Source organism: Eptesicus fuscus, chromosome 21 (genome assembly GCF_027574615.1).
Source record: "Eptesicus fuscus isolate TK198812 chromosome 21, DD_ASM_mEF_20220401, whole genome shotgun sequence".
Lineage (NCBI taxonomy): Eukaryota > Metazoa > Chordata > Mammalia > Chiroptera > Vespertilionidae > Eptesicus > Eptesicus fuscus.
Genome location: NC_072493.1, coordinates 48,222,379 through 48,249,397, shown reverse-complemented (window position 1 = coordinate 48,249,397; position 27,019 = coordinate 48,222,379). Strand labels below are relative to the sequence as shown.

Here is a 27,019-nt window from a genome sequence, read left to right as displayed (position 1 = left end):
CTGTCCCTCTCCCTTCCTCTCTGTAGAAAATCAATAAAAATATATTTTAAAAAAAAAGAAAGAAAGAAAGAACATGTACAACCAGGGCCAGTGCTGGCTGGCGTGACCCTGAGTTGTGCTTCCTGCCAGGTGAGAAGCGGGGTGTGGTAGTCAGGGTGTGAGGGGGAAAGGGGACACACACGTCTGTAGTTTAAGGCCCAGGCCACCTCAGTTTAGCTTGAATTAATCAAGATTCCGTCCAGTTCTTTCAAATTTTGAATCAGCTCAGGCTTCATCCAGACCAGAAGCTTGGACTTCCCCAGGCTCCGCCCCAGCCTCTTCCAGCACCGTCGTCATGACAACCGCGTCCTCACGCCCTCTTTTCAGGCAAGAAATGGGAGAGCGGAGCCACGCTCCCATTGGTGCAAAGTTTGAAGTGGGCGGTTCCACTCGCTCGCATTGGTGAATTGATGGGGGCGGTGCCATCTCGCATAGTCCCATTGGTTGGTTGATCAAAGGGGGCGGGACTATGGGCAGCAGTTGTGGACAGGAGGGGGACCGCGGGGCTGCCCCTAGGAGGGAGGGAGGAGAAGTCCTGGGATATTTGGGAAGATAAAGGTGAGGGGGGGGTCTCACCTGGCGGAAAGGGCGAGAAATCAGGGGCGGTGAGAGGGGGATGAGTGGGCGGCGCAGAGACGATGTTTGGGGGTTCCCTGGATGTCTGTCCCGCAGGGCGATGACCACCCCGGCGGGCTCCGGCACGGGCTTCGGCTCCGTGTCCTGGTGGGGCCTGTCCCCGGCGCTGGACCTGCAGGCTGAGAGTGAGTCCCCCCCACCCCCGGCCGTCGTCCCAGATCGTGCAGTAACGTCCTCCGAGGTTCCAACGGCGGGGGGCGCCCCCAGTGGGCAGCCACAGGTGGCCTCTCTCTCTGAGGACTACGAGTCCCAGAATGCTTAGAGGCACAGCTCCTTTTAGAACCTAAGCTGCAGTTGTGCAAGTTCTGCTGGGAGTTGTAGTCATCGTGCGAAGGGAGGCTGCTGATGGCGCTCTTCAGGTCACCGACCTTAGCCCGTTGTCCCCTCGCTAGGTCCTCCTGTGGACCCGGACCCGCAGGCCAATCCAGAGCACGGGACCCCCGAGCTAGACGTGCTGCTGCTGGGTTCGGTGGATGGGCGCCACCTGCTTCAAACCCTGGCCCGGGCGGCGCGCTGGCCACGCAGGAGGTTTCAAGTGAGTTGGGATTCTGGGGTAAGAAAGGAGGAGGATGAAGATAAAAGAGTCCTGCCCGGTCGGTGTGGCTCCATCCAGTCCAGTAGTTGAGCTTAGAACCGGGGAGGTCATGGTTCGATTCCCGGTCAAGGGCACACGCCAGGGTTGTGGGCTCCATCCTCAGTGTGGGGCGTGCAGGTGGCAGCCGATCCATGATTCTCTCTCGTCATTGATGTTTCTGTCTCTCTCTCTCCCTCTCCCTGCCTCTCTGAAAGCATTAAATAAAATTTTTAAATAAGAGTTCAGATTCCCAAGTCCCTGGGGGAGAGGGAAGCTGGGGCCTGGACCCCTAGGTCTGAGGGAGGTGGAGGATGGAGCCCCAACGCATGCGTCCTGAGTAAAGAAGTGTTTGTGGTTGGGGATTCCTGGGTTCAAGTGGGAGAAAGAGGCCTAAGGACGGGGTCTCCTGAGTGGTGCTGGGGAGCAGGGTCCTGAGAGCCCAGACCCTGGTGTTTGAAGTGGGGGCGGGGGGCGTTGGTGTACAGGACTCCTGGGTCCTGTAGGAGGGGGCTCCGTCTCCCACTCCCCCAAGTCTCCTGGGAGTCAGAGACACAGATCTCAGAGCCGCTCCGCCTGCCCATCCTCCCAGTTCTATGTGCTGGAGAATAATCTGGAAGCTGTGGCCCGACACATGCTGTTCTTCAGCCTGGCCCTGGAGGATCCCGAGAAGATGGGGCTGCAAGGTCAGTTGCAGGGACCAGGGTGGCAGGCCCACCCCCCCTCCCCCATCCCTGCAGGGAGTCTGGCTTCCCAATGGTGCAATGTAAAACTCTGGACATTGCTCCCCATTTCATCATTTGCTCACTTATTGGAAAGAATTCCAAGAGAAAAACCCACACAAAACTCTCGGAACAGCGCACGGCACAGTCCACTGGGGATCAAGCCTGCAAACCGGGCATGTGTTCTGACCGGGAATCGAACCGGTGACCCTTTGGTTCCTGGGTCGACACTCAACCGCTGAGCCTCACCAGCCGGGCTATTCCAAATATTTTTATTTTATTTTTTTTTTAAAAAATATATTTTATTGATTTTTTCACAGAGAGGAAGGGAGAGGGATAGAGAGCCAGAAACATCAATGAGAGAGAAACATCGATCAGCTGCCTCCTCCAACCCCCCCCCCCCCCACTGGGGATGTGCCCGCAACCAAGGTACATGCCCTTGACCGGAATCAAACCTGGGACCCTTCAGTCCGCAGGCCGATGCTCTATCCACTGAGCCAAACCTGTTAGGGCTCTTTTTTTAAAAAATATATTTTTTATTGATTTCAGAGAGGAAGGAAAAGGAGAGAGAGAGAGAGAAGCATCAGTGATGACAGGAAATCATTGATTGGCTGCCTTCTGCATGCCCCCTACTGGGGACCAAGCCCAAAACACAGGCATGTGCCCTTGACCAGAATCGAACCTGGGACCCTTCAGTCCACAGGCTGTCGCTCTATGCACTGAGCCAAACCGGCTAGGGCTAGAGTTCTCTTTTTAAGGTTGTTAAATAACTAAGATGAACCCATTTAGATATAGTTTTCTCTTGTAGGATCCTTAATGAAACTGAAACAATTTATACTAAAACCTTTTAACACACACATATCTCCGTCTCCATCTATAACCATTACCTTTTTTAAAATATATTTTTATTGATTTCAGTAAGGAAGGGAGAAAGAGAGAGAGAGAAACATCAATTATGAGAATCATTGATCGGCTGTCTCCTGCCCGCCCCCACCGGGGATGGAGCCCTGATGGGAAATGAACCATGACCTCCTGGTATAACCTTTACTTTTTAAAAATATATATATTTTATTGATTTTTTACAGAGAGGAAGGGAGAGGTATAGAGAGAAACATTGATCAGCTGCCTCCTGCACACCTCCTATTGGGGATGGGCCTACAACCAAGGTACATGCCCTTGGCCGGGATTGAACCTGGGACCTTTCAGTCCGCAGGCCAACGCTCTATCCACTGAGCCACACCGGTTAAGGCTAACCTTTACTTTTTTAAGGCAAAGGGAATGTAAACATGACCTTCGGGATTGGGGTTACCGGGAGGGGCAGAGGGCTAGGCGAGGGTAGCTAGGGGCGTGTAAGTCCTTGGCCTTCTAGCTACCGGGGTGGGTGGGGAGTTTGCCGGGTTCGTGGTGCTGTGTCCTATGACTCCTGGTAAGATTCTGTAAAGAAGGCGTGTGCCATACAGAACGCGTCATTCTATAAGCAGGTTATGGGCCGCTGCTCTCGCTTCTGGGCCCACTCCCCCGCTCCCCCCATTACCTCTCTCCCCGCTCCCCACAGAGAGGAGCGAGGCCTTCCTGGAGGTGTGGGGGAACGCGCTGCTGCGCCCCCCGGTGGCCGCCTTCGTGCGCGCCCAGGCCGACCGCCTGGCGCACCTGGTTCCGGAGCCCGACCGCCTGGCGGAGCAGCTGCCCTGGCTGAGCCTGCGCGCCCTCAAGGTGCCTCCGCCCGCGCCCATCCCTCCCCCCGGGGCGCTGGGCGGCCGCGGGGGAATGGAGCTGGGGCGTGAGCTGGGGTCCCCGGAGTCCGAACCCCAGCTCCCCAGCTCCCACGGTGGGATTTAGTTTAGGCGGGTGGCTTCTACATTCTGAGCCTCCGTTTCTTTCCGTTGATCCTCACCTGCGGATATATTTTCCCATTGATTTTTATTTTTTATTATATATTTTAAAATATATAATTTAATTGATTCCAGAGAGGAAGGCAGAGGGAGAGAGAGCTAAAACATCAATAAGGAGAATCATGGATCGGCTGCCCCCTGCACCCCCGCTCCTCCCCACTGGGGGTCGAGCCCGCAACTCGGGCATCAAACCGTGACCTCCTGGTTCCCAGGTCCACGCTCAACCACTGAGCCACGCGGCCGGGTTCCACTGATTTTTAGAGTGGGAGGGAGGGAAGGGGGAGGGGGACAGAGAGAGAAACATGGATGTGAGGGAGGCACGTCCATTGGCTGCCTCCCGCACACGCCCGGGGATCGAACCTGCAACCCACGTAGGTGCCCTTGGCTGGAAATCAAACCCACAACCCTTCCGTGTGCGAGCCGACGCTCTAACCATTGGGCACCACCCGCCAGGGCAGAGAAAAGGGAGAATCGTGCCCACCCCCTGGGGCGGAAGGGAGGGTCAGCCGGGGAAGGGGGCTCTCCCGGCAGCCCCCCACCATCGCTCTCCCCGCTCTCCCCCACCCCCACCCCCGGGCCCGGACGCGCAGTTCCGTGAGCGGGACGCCCTGGAGGCCGTGTTCCGCTTCTGGGCCGGCGGGGAGAAGGGGCCCGAGGCCTTCCCCGTGCGCCGCCTCTGGGACCTGCGGCTGCGCCACTACCTGGGCTCGCGCTACGACGCCCGGCGCGGGGTCAGCGACTGGGACCTGCACATGAAGCTGCACGACCGCGGGGTGAGGGGCCGGGGCCGCTCCCGGGGGCGAAGGAGCACGGGCTGGGGCCCCCCTACAGGGCTCACCGAGTCCCCTCTCCTTCCCCCCGGCCCCGCAGGCCCGCGTCATCCACACCAGCGAGTTCAGGCGCTGGAGGGACACGGGCGTCGCCTTTGAGCTCAGAGACCCCAGCGCCTACCAGGTGCCCAACCGCACTCTGGCGTCCGGCCGCCTTCTGAGCCACGTGCGTGTCCACTCCCCGCCCCGGCCCGCTCCTTCGGGGGGTGGGGATGGGTGGGGGGGGAACCCAGGAGCCCAGGTCCCCGACATCGACCCCGCCCACCTCCTCGCTCCTCGCTCCCTGCTTTCCCAGCGCGGGGAGCGCGTGGCCGCGCGAGGGTACTGGGGGGACATCGCCACGGGGCCCTTCGTAGCCTTCGGCATCGAGACGGACGACCCGAGCCTCCTGCGGACCAACAACGGGCAGCCGGTCAAGGTGAGCGGCACCAGGCCCCGCCCCCTGCATACCAGGTTCCAAGGCCCCGCCCCCTGCACTCCAGGCCCCGCCCACAGGCTTGGGCTCCGCCTCCACGGCCTAGGCTCCACCCTCTCTGTTTCCAAACCCAGTCCCCGGAATCCGCGCTCTGCTCTGGGGACTCGGGGTGGGAGGGGTGCTGTACTCCGAGCCCCCGCCTCCGAGGTCCTAACCCAGCGTCTGGCCACGCCCCTGCCCCCCCAGACTGCGGGCGACATCACGCAGCACAATGTGACGGAGCTGTTCCGCGCACTGGCCGCCTGGGGGCCCCCGCGCGCCGCCCAAGGAGACCCCCAGGAGGTGGCAGGCAACGCGAATGGAACCGGGGAGCCTGGTAGGCGAGGGACTCAGCTCTCCCTCTTGACATGGGCGGCGGGCTCGGGGGACAGAGTGGACACGTCATCTTCTGGGGCGAGTGGGACCCAGACCCCGCCCCGGGCTTCGGGCTCCAGGGGTTCCCAGTACCAGCGCACCGGTCCGGTTCCCGGTGCCTGGCCGAGGGGGCGGCCTTCCTGACGGCCCGTCTCTCCCTCTCTCTCCTCTTTCTAGATCTCTCCTTGTCCTTAGCACTCCCAATTCCAATGCCAGATTCTGACCCCACCTGCAGAGCCTAGGGCTGAGAGGCTGAGAACATTCTAACACGCTGCTGGGTCCCAGGTCGCTTTTGGAGAGACATCCCTCTTCCCACATCTGACCATGCCTCCTCCTAACCATCCCCACCCGAGCCCGGCCCTGTGCGCTGTCCGGCCAGGGACCACTGTCTTTCCCTCTCTCACGTCTCAGTTGCCTGGTCTGTAAAATGGGTTTCTGCCTACCAGGCCGAGCGTCCCAGAAACTTCCCAGAAATCCCTTGAAGAGAAAGGCGGAGAAAGGGCTTCCAGAGGCCAAGGGGTGTCATCCGCCAGCTTTGTGCCCCCCACTAACTGTGCTGCTCTCCCCGCAGCCCCCGGCCCGGCGTCCTTCACCGTCCACTTCCTGCCCCTCGGCTCTGCCCAGACCCTCCACCACAAGACCTGCTACAAGGGTCGGTTCCCGCTCCTCTACGTGGCCTGTGGGTAAGAGGGCCTGGGGGTCCCTCTCCAGCCCCTCCTCCCTCAGACCCAGGAGGCCAGGCCCCCACCCTCCTCCCTCAGTCCCAGGAGCCCAGGCCCCCAGCCCTCCTCCCTCAGACCCAGGAGGCCAGGCCCCCAGCCTCCTCCCTCAGACCCAGGAGCCCAGGCCCCCACCCTCCTCCCTCAGTCCCAGGAGCCCAGGCCCCCAGCCCTCCTCCCTCAGACCCAGGACACCAGGCCCCCACCCTCCTCCCTCAGACCCAGGAGTCCAGGCCCCCAGCCTCCTCCCTCAGACCCAGGAGTCCAGGCCCCCTGCCCCTCCTCCCTCAGACCCAGGAGGCCAGGCCCCCTGCCCAGCCTCAGTGTTCCAGTCCCCAGCCCCTCCTCCCTCAGGACCTCAGCCCTCCCGTTTTCTCTCTGCAGGATGGTGCATCTCCTTAGCCCTGAGCTCGGGGCCTGCGTGGCCCCTGGGGGACGCCTGGTTGTGGAGTTAGCCCGGTGAGTCCGCGGAGCGCAGGGCCGGGCACAGGCTGGGCACCGAGAGCCGGGTCCCCTACCACGCGGCTTGTCCATCTCAGGTACCTGGTGGACGTGCGGCCGGAGCAGCTGCAGGCATTCTCCGACCGGGTGGGGGAACTGGCTCAGGCCGCTGGATTCGCCCCACAGCCCGGGGCCGGGCCCTCCGAGACCTTCGCGCGCTTCTGCAAGTCCCGGGACTCAGGTCCCCGAGACCCGGCGGTGGAATCCGGGACTCCGCCCCCTGACGCCATGGCTCCGCCTCCTGAAGCCCTGGCCCCGCCCCCTGAGGCAACAAACCCGCCTTCGGAGGGCCTGACCCAGCCCCTCCAAGGTCAAACCCCCCCTGAACCCCTCAAACTGCCCTCAGAGTCTCAGGCTTCTTCACTGGAGGCTCCGGCTCCGCCCACAGGGAGTCAGACCCCCCAAACCAGAGAGTCTGAGGGGACCCTCAGAGACCACCTCCCCACCTCTGGCTTCTAAAGGCAGGTCCTGGAGTTGGACCCTCCACATGCCCGCTCAGCCCCCAGAGGCCTTGCTCCAATTTCAGATTCCATTTCTGAGATCCTATATTCTGTCCCTAGAGTTCTAGATGGTTCTCTCAGAGCTCCACACTCCACTCCCGACACTCGAAACGCAGCCCAGAGACGGGCCCTGGGCCTCGGGCGCTCTGCGGGGTCCCCAGGTGCCCCAGGCCTAAGCGGTGTCAGGGCTGTCTCCTCTCCCGCGGCTGCTCAGCACCTACTGACTCGAATAAAGAGCCGAGCCTTCTCAGCCTTCTCTGTGTGTCCTGTGTCCGACCTCCCTCCGGCTCCGGGGCTGGGAGTGGGGAGGGGCCCGGAGAGGTCAGGAGAGGACAGCCAGACCAGATTCCTGGTTTTCCAAGTGGCCTGGGAGTGGCTTTCCCAGTGCTGTGCTGAGTGCCCCCACCACACACGTGGGTCCTCAAGTAAGTCAACAAATGGATTGCGTGGCGACCGGCTTCGGGCAAGGACACTGGCCATCAGGTGATGGAAGGACAGACAAGGCTCCTGCCTTCATAGAGGTGGCAGTTTAGGGCGGGGCTGGGGGCCTGGGCTCCTGGGTCTGAGGGAGGAGGAGGGCTGGGGGCCTGGACTCCTGGGTCTGAGGGAGGAGGGGTTAGAGGCCTGGACTCCTGGGTCTGAGGGAGGAGGTGGGCTGGGGGCCTGGACTCCTGGGTCTGAGGGAGGAGGGGTTAGAGGCCTGGACTCCTGGGTCTGAGGGAGGAGGGGTTAGAGGCCTGGACTCCTGGGTCTGAGGGAGGAGGGGTTAGAGGCCTGGACTCCTGGGTCTGAGGGAGGAGGGGTTAGAGGCCTGGACTCCTGGGTCTGAGGGAGGAGGGGTTAGAGGCCTGGACTCCTGGGTCTGAGGGAGGAGGGGTTAGAGGCCTGGACTCCTGGGTCTGAGGGAGGAGGGGTTAGAGGCCTGGACTCCTGGGTCTGAGGGAGGAGGGGTTAGAGGCCTGGACTCCTGGGTCTGTGGGAGGAGGGGCTGGGGGCCTGGACTCCTGGGTCTGAGGGAGGAGGGTTTAGAGGCCTGGACTCCTGGGTCTGAGGGAGGAGGGGTTAGAGGCCTGGACTTCTGGGTCTGAGGGAGGAGGGTTTAGAGGCCTGGGCTCCTGGGTCTGAGGGAGGAGGGGCTGGGGGCCTGGGCTCCTGGGTCTGAGGGAGGAGGGGTTAGAGGCCTGGACTCCTGGGTCTGAGGGAGGAGGGGTTAGAGGCCTGGACTCCTGGGTCTGAGGGAGGAGGGGCTGGGGGCCTGGCCTCCTGGGTCTGAGGGAGGAGGAGCTGGGGGCCTGGACTCCTGGGTCTGAGGGAGGAGGGGCTGGGGGCCTGGACTCCTGGGTCTGAGGGAGGAGGGGTTAGAGGCTGGACTCCTGGGTCTGAGGGAGGAGGGGTTAGAGGCCTGGACTCCTAGTCAGAGTGAAGGGGCCGGATTCCCAGGCATCTCTGTGTCGGGATGATCCAGCTGGAGCACCGCCCGCCCCACCCCTCACGCGCCCCGTTATCTCGCATCCTGGGCAGGGGGGAGGGGGAGCCGTATATTTAGTCTCTGCCCTCGCCCTTTATCAGTGTCCTCAGTGAGGCCTGAGCAGCCCGGACGAGACTGAAGTCCCTGGGGCCTTCAAGGTCACCCCGGACGCCCCCTCGCTGACTCTCCAAGGGCCTCTTATCCCTTCTCTGCCCCCTCCAGCTCCCGGCCGGGGTCAGCATGGCGGACCAGTGAGTGCAGCCGGTCTCCTGAGCCCGAGGCAGGGGAAGTGGGGGATCTCCTGCAGGGGTGAGGCCTGCGGGGCTGGACCCCTGGCCTGAGAAGGGAGGGGGGAATCAGAACTCCTGGGGTCGGAGTGCGGTAAGAGTTTGGGAATCAGATTCCTTGGACCCCAGAAAGGGAAGCTGGTGGCAGGACCTCTTGGTCAGAGGGGCTCTGGGGTCCCTTTGGAGACGGACGGGACAGACCACAGGCCCAACATGAACCCCCTTTCCTGCTTTCTCTCCCTCCAGGAGCAGCGATGCGGTGAGAGGGGCAGGGCTGGACCTCCGGGCGGAGCGGGGCGGGGCGGGCGGCTGCAGCCCTAGCGGAGGGCAGGGAGCGGGAATGAGGGTCCGGGTGGTGACGCGGCTCCGCCCCCTGACCCCAGGCTGGGGAGCCCGCACCCGCTCCCATGCGACGCCGCTCCTCCGCCAACTACCGCGCCTACGCCACCGAGCCGCACGCCAAGGTGAGCCGGGCCCGCGCGGTGGGCGGGGCCTGGATTCAGAGTCTTAGGAGGTTACCCCGCACCTTGGGGGAAAGGGGCGGGGCCATGGCCTTCATGTGGGCGTGGTCTTGGCCTTGGGCGGATGACGAGAGTTTGGGGGGTGGAGTTTCGCACCGGACCGGGCTCGGATTGGTGAGAGCTGCCTATGGGCGGAGTTCTGTTGCTCGTGGGAACCGCGAAGGCTTGCGAGGTGGTGGGCGGTGCCTAGCCAGAGTCAGAGGCCCAGATTGGTGGATTGGACTGAGGGGCGTGGCCTCTGGTATTCTGAGTGCTGGAATTGGAGGCGGGCTCAAATCCGGGCCGGGCTTGAGGGGGCGGGTTCTTAAGCCCCTCCCACTGCCTGCCTTTGCGTCCCCCTCCCTGCTCCTTCCTCTCTCCTCATCCCCGCAGAAAAAGTCTAAGATCTCCGCCTCGAGAAAACTGCAGTTGAAGGTGAGAGCCGGCCTGGAGAGGGAGCCTGGGCGTCCTTGGGGGGCGGAGCTTGAGGCTTCGCATGTGTGAGTGGGTGGGGCTTGGAGAGTTGGGTTTGGGGGCGTGGCTTTGCGGCGGGGAGACCCTCTCTGGAGCAGCGGGCCTTGGAATGCTGGACCTTGGGGGGCGGGACTCTGAAAGACCGAATGCCAGAGCTGGGATTAGAGGACCCGAGCGGAGGCAGCCTTCCAGCGGGTCTTCATCCCGCTCCCCCGACGTGGGTTGAGGTGCGGCCTCCCCCCGCAGACCCTGATGCTGCAGATAGCGAAGCAGGAGCTGGAGCGCGAGGCCGAGGAGCGGCGCGGGGAGAGGGGGCGCGCTCTGAGCACGCGGTGCCAGCCCCTGGAGCTGGCCGGGCTGAGCTTCGAGGAGCTGCAGGTACAGGCTCTGAGCAGGGTCCCCGGCCCAGCCCGAGGCCCTGGGCTCCTCTGTCCAGTCTTGCATCTTGGGGCTCGGGTACGGTCACTATCCTTCTTCCTCTTCTGCTCAGGACCTTGGGGCCCAATCTCCCAATGTTTACCCTCACGAGTTCAGACATATGTATGGCCCGCAATCTGCCTACAGTCTCAAAACCCAGAGGTCGGTTCCTCTGTCCCTGGTTCTGTAGATTCTCAGGGTTACTGGCTCTGGAGTTCTGCTTTGTTCGAAGTTTCCCAGAGACCAGCTTCTGTCTGCTTCACAACCAGATATCCAGCCCCCAGCCCTTCAGACGTAGGAGTCCAGGCCCCAGCCCTCCTCCCTCAGACCCAGGAGTCCAGGACCCCAGCCCCTCCTCCCTCAGACCCAGGAGTCCAGGCCCCCAGCCCCTCCTCCCTCAGACCCAGGAGTCCAGGCCCCCAGCCCTCCTCCCTCAGACCCAGGAGCCCAGGCCCCCAGCCCTCCTCCCTCAGACCCAGGAGTCCACGCCCCCAGCCCTCCTCCCTCAGACCCAGGAGTCCAGGCCCCAGCCCTCCTCCCTCAGACCCAGGAGCCCAGGCCCCCAGCCCCTCCTCCCTCAGACCCAGGAGCCCAGGCCCCCAGCCCTCCTCCCTCAGACCCAGGAGCCCAGGCCCCCAGCCCTCCTCCCTCAGACCCAGGAGCCCAGGCCCCAGCCATCCCCTACCACACATGCCACCTTTCTTCACCAGGACCTGTGCCGACAGCTCCATGCCCGCGTGGACAAAGTGGACGAGGAGAGATACGATGTGGAGGCAAAAGTCACCAAGAACATCACGGAGGTGGGGGGCACGGGCATTGGGGGTCCCGTCAGGGTGTGAGGCCGTGCCTGGTGCTGTGGTCTCAGCCTGGGCCCTTGTGGGGGAGGACCCAGGGGACCCAGGTCAGCTCCGTGTGTCTGGCCGGGAGCGGGCAGAAGGCTGGCTACAGTATGGCCAGGCAAGGCTGTTCCAGGCAGGGGGAGCGGGCCAGCAGAAAACATGTGAAATGTGTGACCGGAGCGCCCGGTGTTGGTGAAGGAGCGGAGGCGTGGACAGGGAACCGTGAGATGCGGGTAGCTGGGCGGGGATGTGTCCCTGGTTCTCCACTCCCCTTGTCACCCCAATCCCCCCAGATTGCGGATCTGACCCAGAAGATCTTTGACCTCCGGGGCAAGTTCAAGCGGCCCACCCTGCGGCGGGTGCGGATCTCCGCGGACGCCATGATGCAGGCGCTGCTGGGGACCAAGGCGAAGGAGTCCTTGGACCTGCGGGCCCACCTCAAGCAGGTGAAGAAGGAGGACACGGAGAAGGTGAGCGTGGCTGGGCCGGAAAGGGCGCCTGGCGGAGCGGGTGTGGGCAACAGTCCCAGGGCCGGGCCTCGGGGCGAGGGCTTTTGGAATTTGGGGGAGAAGAATCTGGTGGGGGATCTTCAACAGGGAGTACAGGAGGGCACAGGGAGTGCAACAGGAAGGCAGGAAGTAGGAGGGGGAGACTAGGAGGGCATTAGGAGAAGGGAGGTAGCATGGAGTCAGAATGGGAATGGGGGTTACAGGAAGTGCATGAGAGAAAAGAGACAGGAAGTGTGGGAGGGAGACAGGAAGTGCAGGAGGGAGACAGGAAGTGTGGGAGGGAGACAGGAAGTGCGGGAGGGAGACAGGAAGTGCAGGAGGGAGATAGGAAGTGCAGGAAGGAGACAGGAAGTGCAGGAGGGAGACAGGAAGTGCAGGAGGGAGACAGGAAGTGGGGGAGGGAGACAGGAAGTGCGGGAGGGAGACAGGAAGTGCAGGAGGGAGACAGGAAGTGCGGGAGGGAGACAGGAAGTGCATGGATCAAAGTGGATGGGATGTTGAGGGGCAGGGAGTGCTCCAGAACCAGACCCTTGGTCAGACGTCCAGAGTGGCCCCGCGGGCTGGAGGGCAGTGGGAGGAGATTTGAGGGAAGACATTCTAACCTCTGACCCCGTTTCCCCAGGAAAACCGGGAGGTGGGAGACTGGCGCAAGAACATCGACCTGCTGAGTGGCATGGAGGGCCGCAAGAAGAAGTTTGAGGGCTGAGCCGCCGGCCGGTCCACCCGGCCCGCCCACGGCCCTGAGGAATAAAGCTTGTCTGAGCTGGCAGAGGCTGTGTGTGTGTGTGTGTGTGTGTGTGTGTGTGTGTCTGCCACCTGGGGCGCGGGTGTGGGAGTCGGGAGAACGGGAGAACGGAGGGCAGGGCCCGGAAGCCACAGGCACACCAGGGGCAGAGCTGGGTCTCCAGCAGGGGGCGTGCTGGGCTCCTCTGCTCTGGGTGGAGGGCACAGGGATGCTGAGGCCCAGGCCCACAGAGACACACACCGAGAATGAAAGGGAGCGCGGGAAGCCAGATTCATGGGAAGAAGTGCAAAGACCCGGAAACCGGAGAGGGAGACACACAGGCAGGGAGACGAGAGAGCTGAGGCAGAAATCAGGGCCCTGGCGGGGTAACTACAGGGACACAGAGCCAGAGAGAGACAAGCTTGGGGTCACAGACAGACACCCGGGAGACGGGAGACAGGGGCACCAAGAGAGGCAGGCACCCACAGATGCAGCGACAGGAATGCAGAGACCTTTGGCTGGTGTGCTCAGTGGTTAGAGCTCTGGCCTGAGCTCTGCGGATCTCGGGTTTGATTCCTGGCCCAGGGCACGGGCCCGTCTGCAGCTTCCACCCCAGCCCCAGTCGGGGCGCATGCGGAAGGCAAGCAGTCCCTGTGCCTCTCTCATCAATGTTTCTCTCTCTCTCTCTGTTCCTCCTCCTCTCTCCCACTCTCTAAAACGTCATTGGAAAAATATCCTCAAATGAGGATGAACAAACAAAAGAACGCTCGGAGGGACATGCGCGGGAAGAACACAGAGACGCAGAGAGCGCCCAAAGCAGAGGCCCCAGGGAAACGCGGAGAAATGCACAGAGAGGGAGACAGGGATTGCAGATAGCGGGCCAGGGGCCAGGGAGAGACACCCACAGGCCCAGAGGGGTGAGGGGTGAGGTGCTCGCTCGCCAGGGCTGGCTCCCCTGAGGTCAAGGTCATGGCTTGGCAGGGAAGGAGGGACAGAGATACCATAAAAGGCCCCTGTCAGAGGGAGGTGGGGGGGGTAAGGTCGAGCGGGCCTGACACCCCTCTCTCTCCCCTCCCCCCACGCACACCTGCTTCCCTGCTTTAGCGCCTGTTGTCACCAGGGTGGAATCCGGGGCAGACAAAGGGTGGGGGCGGGGAAGGGGAGACAAAGAGGGATGGAGAGACACACGGTGGAGAGTCCCAGAGACAAAGGAGAGACGGAGACAGAGAGACAGAACGGGGGACAGGAGCCTGGGACAGGGGAACCGTCCGCGCACCCGCCATCCATAGGCATTCTCGCCCTGGCCAGTGTGGCTCAGTGGATAGAGCGTTGGCCTGAGGCCCCAGGGGTCCCGGGTTTGATTCCGGTCAGGGGCACATGCCCGGGTTGCGGGCTCGATCCCCAGTGTGGGACGTGCAGGAGGCAGCCGATCCATGATTCCCTCTCATCATTGATGTTTCTGTCTCTCCCTCTCCCTTCTCTCTGAAATCCATAAAAATATATTTCTTTTAAAAAATGCATTCTCCAAGGGCCTCCGTGTGCTGAGCCCAGGGGTTCAAGGCAGAGAGTGCCACCACCACGTGTAGTGCCCCAGGGCGGGGGGTGGGGAGCAGGGGGTCCCTGGCCAGCCCTGAGCTCCAGGAGGCGCTGCTGGGGGGAGAAGGGTCCCAGCAGCCAGCGGAGGCCTGGATCATTGACGTGGAGCCCGGCGGGGGCGGGGCAGCCTCTGCAGGGGGCGCTGGGGGGGAGAAGGGGGGCGAGGACTCGTGTTTGGGGAACGGCATTCTCCCCTCCCTCCCCCTGGGGGCGGGGCTGAGCGCTCTATAAAGGGGGGTGCAGCTGCCCCTCACTTCATGCCTCTGCAGACCCAGCCTTAGGTAAGGCTTCCTGTGACCCGGGTGGGAGAGGCGGGGTGCGGAGGGGAGGGATGAGGCGGAGGGGCCTGGAGGTGAGCATTTGGGGGACACAGAATCTGGGGGCGCCTGGATTGGGGTGCCCCAGAAAATAACCTCAGGCCCTCGGAAGTCTGAGTCGAGGAATCTCAGAATGTGGGGGTGTCTGGGCTTGGATGGCATCCAAGAGTCTGAATGTCAGGAATGGGGGGGATCAGAACCGGGGTTCTAGGAGTTGAGGGTTCAAGGTCCGAGCTCTTGTGCTTGGAGGGGGCGGAACGTCTCGTGTCATCATCAGGGGTATCGGGAATTGGGGCTCTGAGTCTGGGCACCCGTTTTGGGGTCTCACGATCGTGAGGTGTCAGAAACCGGGGTCTCCGAATCCGGCCCGGGCCCCGGCCCGGTGAGCCATAAACTGGGCATGTCAAGATCTGTGGGCTCTCGGGTTTGGGCAGCTTGGGGCCGGGGGGGGGGGGGGATGCCAGAGATTGGGGGGGTCTACTAAGGGGTGAGGGTGAGGCCTGCGGAGAGACGCTGCTCTGGGGCATCCCGCCTCCGCCCAGGCTGTGGGTGAAGGTGGGGGAGGCAGGTGGGAAGACCCCAGCCAGGCGGGGGGGGGGGGGGGTCAGGGTGAGGGAGGGGAACAGGTGTGACTGACTCTCCCCGAAGCCCCCCCCTCACACACACTCAGACCCTTTTTAGGAGATGTCCTCTGTCCTCCGGTCTAGGGCATCCCCCCGAAATAGCCTCTGGGGGTGGGGCAGCTATTGTCTTCAGGCCTCCCGACTCCCAAATGCCTCTCCTAATCCCACTGGGATCGGGTTCCCAGGGCCGGGTCATAAGACAAAGGAGGACAGCTGGGGGCGGGGCGGGGGGGGGGGGGCGCGGCGCGGGGCCAGACCGCGCACCTCCCCAAGCTCTGAGTCCTCACTTGGCTGAGGAGGCAAACCCCAGGCCCCCACCCTCCTCCCTCAGACCCAGGAGCCCAGGCCCCCAGCCCTCCTCCCTCAGACCCAGGAGCCCAGGCCCCCAGCCCCTCCTCCCTCAGACCCAGGAGCCCAGGCCCCCAGCCCCTCCTCCCTCAGACCCAGGAGTCCAGGCCCCCAGCCCCTCCTCCCTCAGACCCAGGAGCCCAGGCCCCCAGCCCCTCCTCCCTCAGACCCAGGAGTCCAGGCCCCAGCCCTCCTCCCTCAGACCCAGGAGCCCAGGCCCCCAGCCCCTCCTCCCTCAGGCCCCCACCCTCCTCCCTCAGACCCAGGAGTCCAGGCCCCCAACCCTCCTCCCTCAGACCCAGGAGTCCAGGCCCCCAACCCTCCTCCCTCAGACCCAGGAGCCCAGGCCCCCAGCCCCTCCTCCCTCAGACCCAGGAGCCCAGGCCCCCAGCCCTCCTCCCTCAGACCCAGGAGTCCAGGCCCCCAGCCCTCCTCCCTCAGACCCAGGAGCCCAGGCCCCCAGCCCTCCTCCCTCAGACCCAGGAGCCCAGGCCCCCAGCCCCTCCTCCCTCAGACCCAGGAGCCCAGGCCCCCAGCCCTCCTCCCTCAGACCCAGGAGTCCAGGCCCCCAGCCCTCCTCCCTCAGACCCAGGAGCCCAGGCCCCCAGCCCCTCCTCCCTCAGACCCAGGAGCCCAGGCCCCCAGCCCCTCCTCCCTCAGACCCAGGAGCCCAGGCCCCCAGCCCCTCCTCCCTCAGACCAGGAGCCCAGGCCCCCAGCCCCTCCTCCCTCAGGCCCCCAGCCTCCTCCCTCAGACCCAGGAGTCCAGGCCCCCAGCCCCTCCTCCCTCAGACCCAGGAGCCCAGGCCCCGTCCCTCCTTGGGGACTCCCCCCCCCCCCCCCCCCCACTCCCCCTGTTCTCCTTGGTCCTCAGGTCGCACCAGGATGTCGGACACCGAGGAGCAGGACTATGAGGAGTGAGTGATGTGGCGGGAGGGCTGGAGGCTCGGGAAGGGGGGACCCTCTCCCTCCTCCCAGGCCTCTAACTCTCTCCCTCTTTCCCCGGGGTCCCCGCCCGCAGGGAGCAGCCGGAAGGTGAGTGGGGAGGGCGCCTTGGGGGCGGGCCTCCTGGGAGGGGCGGTGCGGAGAGGCGGCCAGCCCACCCTCCCGGGTTCCGGACCGTTTTCTTGTTTCTTTTCTTTTTAAATTTCTTTATTGCTTTCAGAGAGGAAGGGAGAGGGAGGGAGAGAGAAACATCAATGAGGAGAGAGACTCATGGACCGGCTGCCTCCTGCACGCCCCCTACTGGGGATGGAGCCACAACCCGGGCCTGGGCCGGACCGGGAATCGAACCGGGTCCTCCTGGTTCGTAGGTCGAGGCTCAGCCACGGAGCCAGGCGGGCGGGGCTCGGCCCTTCCCAGGGCGCTCTCCGCCCCCCGCCCCCCACGCCCCGCTGTGACTCCAACCGGGGCCTCCGCCGCCCCGGCCCCGGCTCCTAACGGCCTCTCCCCTTTGCCCCCCGCCCCTTCCAGAGGAGGAGGCTGCCGAGGAGGAGGAGGAGGAAGGTGAGGCCCCGGACCCCGCAGGCTGGAGCTGGATGCGGGGCCGGGGTGGGGGGAGGGGGTCTGGCGGGGGGACCTCTGTCCCCCGGTGGCAGCTGGGGTGGGGGCTCCCGACGGCCTGGGTTTCAGTTCCTCTAACAGCCTCTCCCCTCTCTCCCCTCCCGCACCCCGCACCCCGCACCCCTTGGTGGCCGCTCCCCCTTCCCGCACCTCCCTCCCCCAATCCTCGCTTCTCCCCTGCGCCTCCCCAGCCCCCGAGGAGCCGGAGCCGGTGGTAGAGCGAGGTAACCGCGGCTGCTTCGCTTCCCGAGAGTGATTTCGGGGCTCCCCCCCGCCCCGCCCCCCGATATCCTCGGGAACCAGAGTCCCCGGGGGACTCTCTCCCGCCGCCTCCACGCCCCGCCCCAGACGCGGTCCTTTAAGCCGCGAGAGCGCGCGCCCTCTGGCGGTCAGGAAGGGAGTCGCCCCGCGGCGACTATAACCCTTTCCCTTCCTCCTTAAAGGGACCGACACCCAAGCCTTCTCCCCGCCCCCTCCCCGCCTGGAGGGGAGCTTAGAGAAGAGTTGGGTGTTTGCGGGGAGGCACCCGCCCCCACCTTCACCCCCGACCCCGTCTGTCATGTTTCTCCTCCATATACATTCGAAGGTCGGGGCCTGGGTTGCAGAAGGGTCAGGCGCCGGGAGTCTGGGTGCCTGTGTCCCCCAGGGGCTGGGGGCTGGGACACCGCATGAAGAGAGGGCGGGGGGCCCCTGCACTGCTAGGTCCTGATGGAGGAGGGCAGGAGCTCTGGGAATGTCGAAGGGGGAGGGCCTGGGATGTGGGGTCTGGGGTTTGGCCTTCTGGGTCCCCAGAAAAGTGGGAGGGGTCCCCATGCCAGTTCTGAATGTATATATGATGCGTGTGACCCTCTTTTTCCCTTTGCGGCCACCCTGATTTCCCTTCCCGACCCCCCAGAGCGGCTGGAGGAGGGAACTGGGCTCCTGGGGGCAAGGCTTGGGGGCTCCCTCCTCAGCCCCTCCTGAGCCCTGGCTAATTCTCTCTTTGTGTCCCTTCACCAGAGGAGGAGCGCCCCAAACCAAGGTGAGATCCCAGCGGGGTGTGTGTGTGTGTGTGTGTGTGTCCCAACCACACCCCCCTGAGTATGCAGCCCACCTCCAGAGACAGGGTGGGGGGAAGGCAGAGAGAGAGAGGAGGGCGGGCTGACCGCACCCCTGCAGCCCGCCCAATACAAATATAATGCGAGCTCTGACGTAACTGTAAGTTTTTGACTAGTTGTACCCTGGCCGGTGTGGCTCAGTGGATAGAGCCTTGGCCTGCAGGAGGCAGCCAATCAATGATTTGCTCTCATCATTGATGTTTCTCTCTCTCTCTCTCTGAACTCAATAAATATATATTTTAAAAAAATTTTACTAGCCACGTTTTATAAAGACAAAACACATAAAACTAATCTTTTTCCTCCCCTCAAAAATATTGTTATTGATTTCAGAGAGGAGGGAGAGAAACATCAGTGATGAGAGAGAATCACAGATCAGCTGCCTCCTGCATGCCTCACACTGGGGATCCAGCCTGCATCCCGGGCCTGTGCCCTGACCAGGAATCGAACCCGGGACCTCCTGGTTCCTAGGTGGATGCTCAACCACTGAGCCACGCTAATTTTTTATTTTATTTTTAAAAATATTTTTATTGATTTCAGAGGAAGGGAGAGAGAGAGATAGAACCATCCATGATGAGAGAGAATCATGGATCGGCTGCCTCCTGCACGCCCCCTACTGGGGATTGAGCCCAGGCATGTGCCCTTGACCTGAATAGAACCTGGGACCCTTCAGTCCGCAGGCCGACGCTCTATCCACTGAGCCAAACCGGCCAGGGCCATGATAATCTTAGTATCATATCTATACAACCTGTGACCTGTGAAATTTCATCAATGCAACATGTAATTAACATAAAACGTGAGGGTCGTTTGTGTGTAGCAAGTCCTGGAAGTCAGATGTGTGTTTCCCGGCGTCCCTGGGACTGGGACCGGGCACATCCCAGGTGCCTCCCGCCCTCACTGTCTTCCTCTTCCGTCCCCTCAGCCGCCCCGTGGTGCCTCCACTGATCCCCCCAAAGATCCCGGAAGGGGAACGTGTGGACTTCGATGTAAGTAACCCCCTCTTACCCCCGACCCCCAGCAGCCTTGACCCTTAGGCGGCCTTGACCCAAATCAGAAAAACGCGCCTCCTGCCTCCGTAGGGGATTCAATCCAAAAGCCAAGTAGGGCCCGAGCACGGTGCTTTGCTGCCACCTGCTGGACATGGACGGAACTGCCAACGCCACCGATTCCGGCGGGGATGGGGGTGGGATGGGGGTGGGGGCTTCCCTCCTGAGGCCTCAGGGCGCTGCCCCGGAATGACGGGGCGCCCACGCCGCGCCCCGCAGGACATCCACCGGAAGCGCATGGAGAAGGACCTGTTGGAGCTGCAGACGCTCATCGACGTGCACTTCGAGCAGCGCAAGAAGGAGGAGGAGGAGCTCATTGCGCTGAAGGACCGCATTGTGAGTCGGGGCTCCCCCAAGTGCTCCCCCATCTCCCCCCCTCCCCCCGCCCCCCGTACCGTCCTCTGGGTCTTGGGGGATAACGGAGAACAGGTCCTGTCCAATACAGTCCCGAGGCCGAGACGTTGGGAAATGGACCCACCACGTCTGGCCACCCTCAAACTTGTGCACTTTTTTTTTTTTCTCTCTCTCTTGACCTCGTTCGTCTGGGGAGGGGTCGCGGTCGTGGGTGGTGGTGCCTGCACCCCCTCATTCCTCTCCGTCCCCCCAGGAGCGGCGCCGCGCGGAGAGGGCGCAACAGCAGCGCTTCAGAACCGAGAAGGAGCGGGAGCGGCAGGCCCGGCTGGCGGTGGGTGCCTCTGGGTGGGAGCCCCAATGTTCCATTTATGATATTCTCTGGGGTCCCCCCAACGGTCCTCGCGCTGTGTTATTCAGGGACCTTTCTGTTGGAAGGAACAGGAACCCCCACCCAGGCCGGATTCAGCAGAAAGAAAGTTTTATTGGCTCCTGTCAAACCAGAGTCTAGGGAGAGCCTGCTTCAGGCACGGCTGGATCAAGCGGCTCAAACACATGCTATCACAAAGACCCCGTGTTTATTTTCCCGTCGCTTGGCCCATCTTTCCGTGGATGTCTCGGTGACCAGCTCATCCCTGTTTGCTCTGAGCCCTGATAACCCTGCATCCCGTCTGTCCCAGGCAAACTGGAGTTGTCCCCCGCCCGTAACTGGTGAGCGTGTTGAGAACACGGCCGTGGCTTCAGGCCTTGGAAGCGTATCTGTGGGGGCATCCAGGAAGTGCCCAGCTGGGCCACTTTTAAGGGACGGGAGCAGGGAGGTGTGGTGGGCAGAATGAGGGTGACCCCAAGCAGCTCACATCCTGGTTCCTGGGACCTTCCACGGGAAAAGGGACTCTGCGGATGTGGCTAAGGATCTGGAGACGGGGAGATGGCCCCGGGTGATCCAGGTGGGCTCAGTGCCATCTCGAGCGGCCTGGTGGGAGGGAGTCTGAAGGGTCGGGAGCCCTACCCGGTGTGGCTCAGTGGATAGAGCGTGGGCCTGCGGACAGAAGGGTCCCAGGTTCGATTCCGGTCAAGGGCATGTACCTTGGTTGCGGGCACATCCTCAGTGGGGGGTGTGCAGGAGGCAGCTGATCCATGTTTTTCTCTTATGGATGTTTCTAACTCTCTCTCCCTCTCCCTTCCTCTCTGTAAAAATCAATGAAATATTTTTTAAAAAAGGGGTCGGGGATATTTGAAGAGGGAGGAAGGGGCCAGGAGCAAAGGGATGCAGGCAAACCCTGGAATCCGGGGAAGGTCAGGCCTCGGGGTTGAACCCCGTTTCCCACAGGAGGAGAAAATGCGGAAGGAGGAGGAGGAGGCCAAGAAGCGGGCTGAGGATGACGCCAAAAAGAAGAAGGTCCTGTCCAACATGGGGGCCCATTTTGGGGGTTACCTGGTCAAGGTGAGTTCAGTGCCAGGGCCTGAGGTCTAGGTTCCCAGGGAGGGGCTGGGGCCTGGGCTCCTGGGTCTGAGGGAGGAGGGGCTGGGGGCCTGGACTCCTGGGTCTGAGGGAGGAGGGGCTGGGGGCCTGGGCTCCTGGGTCTGAGGGAGGAGGGGTTGGGGGCTGGACTCCTGGGTCTGAGGGAGGAGGGCTGGGGGCTGGACTCCTGGGTCTGAGGGAGGAGGGGTTGGGGGCTGGGCTCCTGGGTCTGAGGGAGGAGGGGCTGGGGGCCTGGACTCCTGGGTCTGAGGGAGGAGGGGCTGGGGGCCTGGGCTCCTGGGTCTGAGGGAGGAGGGGCTGGGGGCCTGGGCTCCTGGGTCTGAGGGAGGAGGGGCGGGACCTGGACCCCCACTCCAGGCGTCCCCTCCCAATGCTCAGGCAGAACAGAAGCGGGGGAAGCGCCAGACGGGGCGGGAGACGAAGCTTCGCATCCTGTCTGAGCGGAAGAAGCCTCTGAACATCGACCACATGGGCGAGGAGCAGCTCCGGTAGGTGGGGAGGGAGGCGGGGTGGTGGGCAGGGAGGTAGGGAGGTGAGGCGGGGCGGGAGGCGGGGAGGGAGGGGGGGGCGGTGGGCGGGGAGGCCTGGGTGAGACAGGGAGCTGGGGGCCCTCCTAGGGTCCCGGCTGCAGACTCTGTGGTGCTGTGTGGCTTTGGGCCAGTGTCTCCCCCTCTCTGGGCCCCTGTAGCCTCCGCTGTAAAACGTCACTGATACAGGCCCACTCTTTGTGGGTGCCCAGACCCGTGAGTGGGGGTGGAAGATGATATTTACATCCATTGTCTCACCCTACAGCAGCTCAGTGCAGTGGACTTTTATCAGTTAATACATTTGGGCTCTGGCTCGTGTGGCTCAGTGGATAGAATGTCTGCCTGCGGACTGAGGGGTCCCGGGTTCGATTCTGATCAAGGGCACCGGCCCCGGTGGTGGTGGGCTCCATCCCCAGTCAGGGGTGTGCAGGAGGCAGCTTATCAATGTTTCTTTCTCATCATTGATGTTTCTATATCTCTCTTCCTCTCTGAAATAAATAAAAATATATTTAGAAAAAACAATACAAATCTTTTTTTTTTAAAAAAAAGAATAAATTTGGACCCTGGCTGGTTTGGCTCAGTGGATAGAGTGTCGGCCTGTGGATTGACAGGTCCTGCGTTCGATTCCGGCCAAGGGCACATGCCCAGGTTGTGGGCTCGATCTCCTGTAGGGGGCGTGCAGGAGGCAGCCGATCCATGATTCTCTCTCATCATGGGTGTTTCTCTCTGATCCATGATTCTCTCTCATCATTGGTGTTTCTCTCTCTCTCCCTCTCCCTTCCTCTCTGAAATCAATAAAATATATTTTTTTAAAAAGAAAAAAATTGGCACCTGGCGAGTGTGGCTCATTGGTTTAACATCGACCCAAGAACCAAGAGGTCCCTGGTTCAATTCCCGGTCAGGGCACATGCCCGGGTTGGGGGCTTGATCCCCATTAGGGGATGTGCAGGAGGCCGCTGATCAGTGATTCTCTCTCATCAATGTTTCTGTCCCTCTCCCGTCCTTTCTCTCTAAAATCAATAAAAACACATATTTTTTAAAAAGGAATGAATTTGGCCTCTAGTCACCGAGATCTGCCTCGAGCAGCCTAAAAGACAGAGCCTCGGTGATTCACGTCGCAGAAACCGGAGGCCCAGTGTTGCTGTGGAAACGCCACCAAATCATCAGAGACCCAGATTCCCATGTTCCTGCCCCGCCACTTTCGGCCCAGTGTTTCCATCCTCAATCTCGCCTCCTGGTCCAAAATGGCTGCTGGCGCCCCGGCCATCACATCCAAGCAGCAGGAAGAAGTTGCGAGGGAAGAGCCACAAAAACTCTGTTGGAGGCCCCATCCTGTGACTTACCGTCACCCCACTGACCACCCCTGCCGGCAGGGAGGTTGGGGAGAGAGGCTTTTAACTAGGCCTATCACAAAATGTTTGGCTTCTTTTTTCTTTTCTTTTTTTAAAATATATTTTTACTAGAGGCCCGGTGCAGGACTTTTGTGCACTGGGGGGGGGGGGGGGGGCGGGTCCCTCAGCCTGGCCTGCGCCCTCTCGCAGTCCGGGACCCCTCGGGGGATGTCTGCCTGCCGGCTTAGGTCCCTGGGAGCTGGCCTAAGCTGGCAGGCAGACATCCCCTGAGGGGTCCTTACTGCTGCCGTGGAGATGGGACAGGCTCCCGCCACCGCTGCTTTGCTCGCCAACCAGGAGCCCGGCTTCTGGCTGAGCGGTGCTCCCCCTGTGGGAGCGCACCGACCGCCAGGGGGCAGCTCCTGCATTGAGCCTCTGCCCCCTGGTGGTCAGTGCACATCATTGCCGCTGGTCGTTCTGCAGTTCTGTCAATTTGCACATTAGCCTTTTATTATATAGGATTGATTTCAGAGAGGAAGGGAGAGGGAGAGAGAGTTAGAAACATCGACGAGAGAGAAACATCGATCAGCTGCCTCCTGCACACCCCCTACTGGGGATGTGCCCGCAACCAAGGTACATGCCCTTGGCCGGAATCGAACCTGGGACCTTTCAGTCCGCAGGCCGATGCTCCATCCACTGAGCCAAACCGGTTAGGGAGGGAGCGGGCAGAGATTTTAAACCATTTGCTTCCGTTCACATTGAACATCTCCCCTCAAATATTAACGCAACGGCAGAACGGATACCGCATTCAGAGTCGCGCCGTGTGGCTTCGGACAGTCCCCTCACCCTCTCTGAGCCGGGGGGTGGCCAGGCCCCCCATCCTGACCGCCCGTCTGCCCTGCCAGGGCCAAGGCCCAGGAGCTGTCCGACTGGATCCACCAGCTGGAGTCGGAGAAGTTCGACCTGATGGAGAAGATGAAGCAGCAGAAGTACGAGGTGAGACCCGCCTGGCCTGGCCCCGGGCTGGGCTGGGCTGGGGCAGGGGCAGGGCCGGGCCGGGGGGCAGGCCTGTCCCCCGGCTGGCTGTCCCAGCATCGCCCCCCCCTCCCTCTGCAGATCAACCTGCTCTACAATCGCATCAGCCACGCCCAGAAGTTGTAAGTGTGACTGAGCCCCACGCCCTGGCCCCCTCTTGCCCTCCGCCCCTTCCTCTGGCTTTGTCCCCCATTCCCTGTCACTGCCCTCTGACCTCTTCTCTCTTCTGGGGCCCCCATCACCATCGCCACGTCCCTCTATTTTATTTTTATTTTATTTTTTAAAAATATATTTTTATTGATTTCAGAGTGGAAGGGAGAGGGAGAGAGATAGAAACACCCATGATGAGAGAGAATCCTTGATCAGCTGCCTCCTGCACGCCCCCTACTGGGGATCGAGCCCACAACCCAGGCATGTGCCCTTGACCGGAACCAAACCTGGGACCTTTCAGTCCGCAGGCCGAGGCTCTATCCACTGAGCCAAACCGGCTAGGGCTTGTTTTTATATTATTTTAAAATATATTTTATTGATTTTTTTTTTACAGAGAGGAAGGGAGAGGGAGAGAGAGTTAGAAACATCAATGAGAAACATCCATCAGCTGCCTCCTGCACACCCCCTACTGGGGATGTGCCCGCAACCAAGGTACATGCCCTTGACCGGAATCGAACCTGGGACCCTTGAGTCCGCAGGCCGACGCTCTATCCACTGAGCCAAACCGGTTAGGGCTCTATTTTATTTTTAAATTGATGTCAGAGAGGAGAGAGAGAAACATCCATGATGAGAGAGAATCATGGATGGGCTGCCTCCTGCACACCCCACACTGGGGATCGAGTTGCAACCTGGGCATGTGCCCTTGACCAGAATCGAACCCGGGACCCTTCAGTCCACAGGCTGATGCTCTATCCACTTAGCCACACCAGCCAGGGCCATGTCCCTCTAAGTCACCGGTTCTCAAGGATGGGGGGTGACCTTGCCCCCCAGGGGACGCCGGGCAAAGGCTGTCCCCTCTGCACGGCGCTCCTGGCCTCGAGTGGGTGGAGGCCCCGGAGGCTGCTCAGCACCCTCCAGGGCCCAGGACAGCGCCCCAGAGCAGAGACCCGGCCCCCAGTCATGGACGTGACCCCCAGCAGCACGCCCCCCAACACCTCGACTCAGCACAGACACCCACTCCACGTGACACTGGGGTCTTGGACCGTGACCCCCACCGCCGCAGCCGGTGGACCCCGATGAGAACGCCGGCCTCTTCCTCTGGGCGTGGAGGGCGGGCATCCTGGGGGTCCCATCTCAGAGGTCTGAGGAGCCCTCCCTCCTGACACCCCCTCCTTCTCCCGCAGCCGGAAGGGGGCAGCGAAGGGCCGCCTGGGAGGCCGCTGGAAGTGAGGACGGGGCGGGGCCGCCCCAGGTGCCGGAGTCCTGGGAGTGCCCGTCCCGTCCGTCCCTGTCCTGAAATAAATAATAAATGCTCCGCCCGCGGGCACCTGCCGAGGTCGTTGTTATTATTATTATTTTATTTTATTTTAATTTTTTAATATACTTTATTGATTTTTTACAGAGAGGAAGGGAGAGGGATAGAGAGTTAGAAACATCGATGGAGAGAAACATCGATCAGCTGCCTCCTGCACGCCCCCTACTGGGGATGTGCCCGCAGCCAAGGTACATGCCCTTGACCGGAATCGAACCTGGGACCCTTCAGTCCGCAGGCCGACGCTCTACCTACTGAGCCACACCGGACAGAGCTTATTATTATTATTTTAAATATGTTTATTGATGCAGAGAGAAAGGGAGAGGGAGGGAGAGAGAGAGAAACATCAGTGATGAGAGAGAATCATGGATCGGCTGCCTCCTGCACGCCCCACATTGGGGATCGAGCCCGCAACCCGCATGTGCCCTGACCGGGAATGGAACCGTGACCTTCTGGTTCATAGGTCAGCATTCCCTGCAGGCCGGGCTTACACAACCTTTTGAATATACCAAAGAGCCGTTGCATTGGACGCTTGCAAATGCTTTCAGTATGTGCATCGTATCTGAACGTAGGAATGCAAAACCAGGCCCTGGCTGGGTGGCTCAGTTAGTTGGAACATCGTCCCCACTCACTAAGGTTGCGGGTTCGATCCCGTCAGGGCACTTATAAGGATCAACCGATGAGCGCATCAATACGCGAAACAACAAATGGGCGTTTTTCCAAAATCAATGTAAAAAGGAGTTTTTAAAAACGAAATGCAAAACCGAAGCCTAATAAAAAATTTTACAGAGGTGCCCGTGGGAGGGTCCGCTGAGTGGCACCCGCACACCTGTCCTTGCCGCTCCACCTGGGCGGCTTTCAGAACGGGAGCACGTGGGTCTGGGGCCCGGCCCCCAAACCCCAAATCACGTGGCTCAAGCAAGATCGCAGGTTTCTCTTGCGTGTAGGAGTCTGAATTGAGATGGGGGCCCTGTTTCGTGAAGTTGTCAGGCTCCTTCACGTCCTCCTTTTTTTCTTATTGATTTTTAGAGAGAGAGGAAGGGAGAGATAGCTAGCTAGGTAGAGAGATAGATGTGGGAGAGAAACATCGATCAGTTGCCTCCTATAGTCGCCTCGACTGGGGATTGGACCTGCAACCTGGGTATGTGCCCTGACCCGGAATCGAACCCACAACCCTTTGGTGTACGGGATGACACTCCAACCAACGGAGCCACGCAGCCAGGCTAGCTCCTTCATTTCTGAGGCTACATTTCTCGGGGGTTGTGTTATGGACTAAAGGTTTGTGTCTCCCCCAAATCCATATGTGGAAGCCCTACCCCCCCGCCCCATGGAATGGTGTTTGAAGGTGGGGCCCCTGGGAGGTGATTAGGATTAGATGAGGTCCTGACGGTGGAGCCCCAGTGATGGGATTAGGGTTTTTTTATAATTTTTAAAATATATTTTTATTGATTTCAGAGGGGAAGGGAGAGAGATAGAATCATCAATGATAGAGATTCATGGATCAGCTGCCTCCTGCACGCCCCACACTGGGGATGGAGCCTGCAACCCGGGCATGTGCCCTGACCGGGAATCGAACCCTGACCTCCTGGTTTACGGGCTGACGCTCAACCCCTGAGTCACAACAGCCGGGCGGGAACATCTTTGTTATTATTTGAAACCATTGACGTTATTTTCACCCGCCGTGAGGAGGGCTTGCAGCTCCAAGGTCAAGCATTGACCTTGGATAACTCCAGGGTTAGCACTGAGAAAACAGGACTGAGGGCGGAAGGGAACTTTAACAGGTGGAG

At 61.5% G+C, this 27,019-nt stretch overlaps 3 protein-coding genes across 4 annotated transcripts; all 3 read left to right on the top strand.

Moving 5' to 3' along the window:
• The first annotated feature begins 560 nt into the window (after positions 1-560).
• Positions 561-7,397, top strand: DNAAF3 (dynein axonemal assembly factor 3). Of its 2 annotated transcripts, XM_028137610.2 has the most exons (12): positions 561-597; positions 712-800; positions 1,068-1,210; positions 1,839-1,932; positions 3,524-3,681; positions 4,451-4,633; positions 4,731-4,856; positions 4,986-5,108; positions 5,352-5,481; positions 6,091-6,202; positions 6,623-6,697; positions 6,778-7,397. In XM_028137610.2, exons 2-12 carry the CDS (start codon positions 716-718, stop codon positions 7,196-7,198), a joined length of 1,650 nt encoding a protein of 549 aa, XP_027993411.2. In that variant the 5' UTR covers positions 561-597; positions 712-715; the 3' UTR covers positions 7,199-7,397. The 2 variants fall into 2 exon arrangements, with proteins under 2 accessions (XP_027993411.2, XP_054565947.1); XM_054709972.1 differs by lacking the exon at positions 4,451-4,633.
• Positions 7,398-9,207: 1,810 nt separating this feature from the next.
• On the top strand, positions 9,208-12,502 carry TNNI3 (troponin I3, cardiac type). The gene is made up of 7 exons (XM_054710076.1): positions 9,208-9,267; positions 9,378-9,458; positions 9,888-9,929; positions 10,215-10,346; positions 11,096-11,185; positions 11,518-11,694; positions 12,356-12,502. Exons 1-7 carry the CDS (start codon positions 9,208-9,210, stop codon positions 12,437-12,439), a joined length of 666 nt encoding a protein of 221 aa, XP_054566051.1. The 3' UTR covers positions 12,440-12,502.
• Positions 12,503-16,264: 3,762 nt separating this feature from the next.
• On the top strand, positions 16,265-25,200 carry TNNT1 (troponin T1, slow skeletal type). Its single transcript, XM_054710075.1, has 13 exons — positions 16,265-16,269; positions 16,362-16,375; positions 16,814-16,846; positions 17,095-17,127; positions 17,903-17,924; positions 18,920-18,983; positions 19,263-19,379; positions 19,651-19,728; positions 20,725-20,838; positions 21,256-21,365; positions 23,641-23,731; positions 23,852-23,892; positions 25,105-25,200. Exons 1-13 carry the CDS (start codon positions 16,265-16,267, stop codon positions 25,148-25,150), a joined length of 768 nt encoding a protein of 255 aa, XP_054566050.1. The 3' UTR covers positions 25,151-25,200.
• The last annotated feature ends 1,819 nt before the right edge of the window (positions 25,201-27,019 follow it).

Bases quoted from the DNA above. Each gene is read 5' to 3' on its own strand.
- TNNI3 (XM_054710076.1), top strand. From the start codon at position 9,208: ATGAACCCCCTTTCCTGCTTTCTCTCCCTCCAGGAGCAGCGATGCGGT. The intron at 9,459-9,887 runs GTGAGCCGGGCC...TCATCCCCGCAG, and splicing joins CCACCGAGCCGCACGCCAAG to AAAAAGTCTAAGATCTCCGC. The intron at 11,186-11,517 runs GTGGGGGGCACG...CAATCCCCCCAG, and splicing joins TCACCAAGAACATCACGGAG to ATTGCGGATCTGACCCAGAA.
- DNAAF3 (XM_028137610.2), top strand. From the start codon at position 716: ATGACCACCCCGGCGGGCTCCGGCACGGGCTTCGGCTCCGTGTCCTGG. The intron at 1,933-3,523 runs GTCAGTTGCAGG...CGCTCCCCACAG, and splicing joins CGAGAAGATGGGGCTGCAAG to AGAGGAGCGAGGCCTTCCTG. The intron at 3,682-4,450 runs GTGCCTCCGCCC...CCGGACGCGCAG, and splicing joins TGAGCCTGCGCGCCCTCAAG to TTCCGTGAGCGGGACGCCCT.
- TNNT1 (XM_054710075.1), top strand. The intron at 17,925-18,919 runs GTGAGATCCCAG...CCGTCCCCTCAG, and splicing joins GAGGAGCGCCCCAAACCAAG to CCGCCCCGTGGTGCCTCCAC. The intron at 19,380-19,650 runs GTGAGTCGGGGC...CCGTCCCCCCAG, and splicing joins TTGCGCTGAAGGACCGCATT to GAGCGGCGCCGCGCGGAGAG.